The sequence below is a fragment of the Lepus europaeus genome, chromosome X, assembly GCF_033115175.1.
Source record: "Lepus europaeus isolate LE1 chromosome X, mLepTim1.pri, whole genome shotgun sequence".
NCBI lineage: Eukaryota > Metazoa > Chordata > Mammalia > Lagomorpha > Leporidae > Lepus > Lepus europaeus.
This window is the reverse complement of record NC_084850.1, coordinates 93869792-93875151: the sequence shown is the minus strand read 5'-3', so window position 1 is coordinate 93875151 and position 5360 is coordinate 93869792. Positions and strand designations below refer to the sequence as shown.

The following is a 5360-nucleotide window of genomic DNA, read 5'->3' as shown; positions in this document are numbered from 1 at the left end:
ATGTTAAAAGAATTTCTGTTCCTCATTTTAGCTATATATAGAATTGTTAGTCATTGCCAAAGACCTGTTGGAATGTGTTTTGGCTATATTATGACATGAAACACAACATTGACTTTGCCAAAATTATTTCAGAGTTATTAAAATACAAAACCATTTGTGAAGATGTTCTACAAACTGAAAAATGCTACACTCATATAATACATTTTACACAATATTCAGAATAAACACTTCTTTACAATTATGGGAAACTGTAAACAATAAACTCTCCAGACAAAACACATAGAGGAATAATGGTCTCTGCATCTTTTTTCATATTTAAATAGAATAGCAGGCTACATAGTTACAGAGAAGCCTAACATCAAAAACAGAGCAAAAATGGTGAGAAATAAATTGAATGGAGAGGTATGCAGATACATACATATGAGCAATGTCTCCACTCCTGGCATTTTCCACAGTAATATTTTAAGGGGAAATTATTCATTGTGGGAAATAAAGAGATTCTCTTTAATGCTTCACCCAAAATGTCAAAAACCGTTGCTATCTTCACATGCATAAGATAAATTATTCCAATTCGCACCTTACAGCAGAAAAGACTGAGAGGGTAAAAAGATGACTAAATTAATCAAGATACACCAAAACATCTAACACTTTTCTTACTGGTGAAAAACTGGAAAAGAAAAATGTCTAACAAATTGTATGCACGTATGTGCATTATTATGACCACTAAACAGCCAGAACACGAAAGGTTAGTGGGACTAAATTATTCCAGACTACTTATCCAACATCATAGGACCCAAATTAGATCAAGGATCTGTTTCATAACAAAGTCTTATGTGGCAATTATACAACATAGCCTCCCATCATAAAAAGAGGTCAGGAAAATATACAGTGAAAACAGCTAACTTTTTAAAATATTTTTCTCATCCTATCACTGTTTAACAAATAATTTGGCATTAAATAAAATTTCTGTTCAACTTTTATAAATGCCTTAAAAAGAAATGTTTCCTACGCCACTCTTTAAGTAACTCTACCAAGAAAATTCATCTGATCAAAAAGACATATAAACATGAATTTATTCATTAATCAGAGGCAGCTGCTAATATCACAAAAAGAGAAAATCAGGCAAGGAAGGGACACATGGTGAAAGAACAAAACACAATCACTCTAAACATTCATGTCAAAACTCAGCCCATACTGATCAAGTTTCCATATCCAACTACAAAATTGACGAAAAAATTAAATACCACCATAGGAAAACAGTTACAAACAGCTAAAAAGCTAGGCAAAATCATGTAAAACAACCTGTTTATTCAAACAGTAAAACACCAAGAAAAAAACAAGACCTCAAGGGGATACATACAAAAGAAACAGACACTTAAGAGAATGGGTGAATACTACATGGGTGTTAATTAGTACACAGCGATTTTTATACATGTTTGAAAAAAAATCACATGCAACCTCATAACTGCAAAACATTCTAATAATTTTGAAGGAAAGGATGTTATCAATGAATCACAGAGTTGAATCAACTCTACAAAAACCAATCAAAAGGAATTAATTTTATAAATAAGTAAATTCGGATCAGATACATTAAGTGGTTTGCTCAGGACCACAGAGCTTGTCAGTTCCAGACTAAAGATCCCCAAACTAGTAGTCCAGGGCTGTGTTCTATTGCAAATCCAAAAGAACCTGACAGTATTTAAACATTTAATCCAGAACATCCTCAGAACTGAGTGTATGTACTAAAATTAAGCCACACGGCGAGGAATGAATACAGTTGTTTCATACCAGAAATGAGCTGCCAGTCACTGTGGTAAGATCTGTTTCTTTCTGAGAACCATGGTTTCCTGTTGGATTGGAGAATCCAAACTGGGTTTGTCCCTCCCGTCTGAAGAAGTCAGAGTCAGGATGTACATTCCAATCTGCTTTGGTTGGTGTCAGTAGTTCTGAGACACTGTTTTCACAAAGGGTGCTGGAAGGAGTCAGAGCTTCTGTGTCCACTGTTAACTTACTGCTGGGTGTCAAAGCTTGGGGCTCGGGACTGGAGCTTTTCATAGCCACAGAACCCAGAGATCCCAAGGGCCCGGCAGCTGCACTTGAGACATCATCCGTATCTAAGGGGTTCTGCTGAAAACTGGCTGCCGTTGTTCCAAAAAAGAGAGAGGTATCCAGACTTTGAGGAAGGTCACTGGTGGCCATCAAGGCCCGGGGGTCCACAGCCTGCCCTAAGGAATTATTACTACCAGCAGGGAGGGTCCCTGCCAGAGATGAGCTTACAGAAGCCACATCGATGGTCAAGATCCCAGAGTTCACTAATGCTGTGTCCAACACTGCAGCAGAACTATTGCCAGGCACATCAGAGAAGAGAGACACTATCTCGGCATCACTGAGATCATTCTGTCCCTGGCTGGTAAGTTCATTGCTGGGCGTAAGAGAATCTGTGGCTTCTAGCTGAGCTAAGAGATCCTGGCCAAGGTTGTGCCTTTTGGCCATGTGGGTCTTCATGCTGTGCTTGGAGGTGAAGAGCTTATTACAGGTGGAGACCGGACAACGGCTTTTCCAAGTGTCCACATCTTGCAGGTGTTTCTTGGAGTGAATGTAGAGACTACTTCGAGCGGAGAACCTGGCACAACAGCCTTCTACAGGACACACGAAAGGTTTTGTGCCCAAGTGGGTTATGCTGTGGCCTTTCAGATGCTCGGCTCTCGTGAAAGATTTCCCACAGCCTTCCACGGGGCATGTGAACCTCCGGTCATCGTCATGCTTCCTTTTGTGCCTTAAGAGTTTAGACATGCTGGTGAAGTTCCAGCCACAGCCATCAAAGTCACAAAGGAAAGGTCTCTCACCCGTGTGGCTCCGCAGGTGAATTTTCAGCCTACAAGCCTTGTCATACTGTTTGCTGCAGCCAGGAAAAGAGCAGGAAAAGAGTTCCTGTTCCCTGAAATGGGCACGGTTATGGGAAAACAGGGCACTCACTGTAATGAACGTCTTCTTGCAGCCGGAAAACGCACACTGGTAGGGCCTCTCGGGCTCGAAGTGGCTACGCTGATGGGCGCTGAGCTTGGCCTGCGTGGGGAAGCTCTCCTCACACACTTCGCATTTGAAAGAGTTCTCCTGCTCATGGCCCTTCATGTGTGCCTTGAGGTTGTATACGGTGGTGAAGCTCTTGCCACAGCCTTCCGCAGGGCAGCCAAAGGGCCGCAGTTTGTCGTGAGACTGCAGGTGTCTTTTGAGCTTGTACGAGGTGGTGAAGGTCCAGCCACAGCCGCCCAAAGGGCACTTGAAGGGCCGTTGGCCCTGGCTGCTGCTGTGTGTCAGCAGGTGCACCTTCAGCTGGTGCTTCTTGGCGAAGGTTTGCCCACACTGCGCCTCGGGGCACAGGTATAGCACCACGCCTGGGCTTGGGCCCAGTGACCCGCGGGGGCTCTGAGCGGCAGCTTGGCCCTCTGCCTCCTCCTCGGGCGCAGGGGCTGGCGCGGGTTCTGCCGGCTCCGCCAGGAGGAGGTCAGGCGGCAGCTCTGGGCAGTCGCCTGGTTGTGTGGCATGCGGCAGCCCAGCTTGAGGGACGATCTGATCCCTAGGCTGCGGGGCAGGCCCGACCCCTGGCTCCCAAGCTGGCAGCGGGGGCGTGGCCAGAGTGAGGACGCCGTTCTCAAAGCGCAATAGCAGGTCCTGGTTGTGGATAGTGATGGTACCCGCGAAGGCCGCCGCGGGGCCCGAGCCTAGAGCCGGGGCCGGGGACCGGACGGGGGCCGCGGACAGGCAGCGGGGGCCCAGCGCAGGCCGGGCCGCAGAGCTCGCGCCGCTCTCGCCCCGTTGGGGCTCCGGCCCCGCCTCGGCCTCCTCCCTCCACACGGGCCCTGCGGCCTTACCCGCGCCCACGGTCTCCACGTCGCCGCCCACCGGGTCGAGCAGCACCAGGAAGAAGTCGTCGTCGCCGCCGCCGCCGCCGCCGCCGCCGCAGCCGCCGCCGCCGCCGCCGCCGGCAGGATCCGGCCTCGGCGCCAACAAGCTCGGGCCCAGGCCCCGTGAGGCAGTGCGGGCCTCTTCGCGCCGCCGCCCGGGCCCGCCATCTTGGGGGCCCCGGAGCAGCAGGAGGCGGCGCGCCGGGGTCTGACCAGCCGACAGGTCAGGACTTCGGTGGACCCGGACGCCGCCCGCGGAGCTACCGCCACAGCCGCTGCCGCCCTGTGGTGTCCCGTGAGCTGGGAGCGGCCTCGGGATTTCCATCTCTGAATCCGTGAGGCTGGGCTGGAACCGGAGCGGCAGAGGCGGCGCGACCACGCCCCCTGCCGCGGGCCCGAACACGTTCCTGAAAGGGAAAAAAAAATGTGCAATGCGCAGAAACTGGCCCTATCAGATATTAAAACGTATTTAACGCCACAGTGATTTAAATATTTTGGTACCGGGTCTCTGGGACAGAATAGAAAGCCCAAGGGCCATACCTGGGTACATAAATAAGTCCCACAATTAATATTAGTAAGCCATCAAGGAGGTCTTATGAGGTAATGGGGAAAGGACAGCTCATTCGGTAATGGAGCTGGAATACCTTGGTATCTCTCCTCTAAAAGTACTTTAAATCCGTACCTCACTGATAGACCAAACGAAACATGCTCCAGCCTCTCCGGTACTTTTCACGTGCTAAAAAGTTTGTTTGCTGGCTGGCTGGCGGTCTGGGTTGATAGCAGAGAGAAAACTCCTGAGAAAATGAACTGTGTCAACATTAATTAAACTGCCAAACCAGTGAAAACGCCCCCCCCACCCAGTCCCCGCCACCACCTTCTGCTCTCCCCCCCTCCCCCGCCCTGGCCAACATCACACTCAGAATCTTCTTGACCAAGATCCTGAGGCAAATGTGCAGCACAATTACATTTTTGTCCTTCTGGTACAGAGATTTAGAATGAGTCAGAGGGGATTGGTTCTGTTCAGCCTAGAACTGCAAAGTCTAGAGGATGAGATGATTTATACTGAAAGCTGGAAAACTCAACCGGCTCCTGAGTTCTCCTAATACAGTACTCAATCTTTGCCCTTCTGCCACTGGTTATGCCATGATAAATTTCAATTCTAATCTCACAACATGATGACGATAATCTTCAGCTTACTGCATATTCTCTACCTCTTTTGTGGTCTCTGGACAGAAGTTCCAGTTAAATGTGATAAGGTGAAGCCCCAAGTCACTGCCATGGACTATTCCTAGTAAAATGCACAGATGACCTTATTCAAAAGCCCCAGTGTAGCTGCAGCATTTAAGCGTGGAGGCCCAATCTTCCTGTAATGAACTCGACCTGTGGTGCCTACTGATGGTGGCAGTCCTCCAATATGTCTGTCATCGATAAATTGGGAGTTGACACAAATATAGG

At 48.3% G+C, this 5360-nt stretch overlaps 1 protein-coding gene across 1 annotated transcript; it reads right to left on the bottom strand.

Annotated features, from left to right (window-relative positions):
* Positions 1–1055: 1055 nt before the first annotated feature.
* On the bottom strand, positions 1056–4297 carry ZXDB (zinc finger X-linked duplicated B). The gene has a single exon (XM_062183203.1). It carries the CDS (start codon positions 4228–4230, stop codon positions 1783–1785), a length of 2448 nt encoding a protein of 815 aa, XP_062039187.1. The 5' UTR covers positions 4231–4297; the 3' UTR covers positions 1056–1782.
* Between the last annotated feature and the right edge of the window lie 1063 nt (positions 4298–5360).

What these genes read in the sequence shown, in the direction of transcription:
- ZXDB (XM_062183203.1), bottom strand. Translation starts at nt 4,230, where the DNA reads ATGGAAATCCCGAGGCCGCTCCCAGCTCACGGGACACCACAGGGCGGC.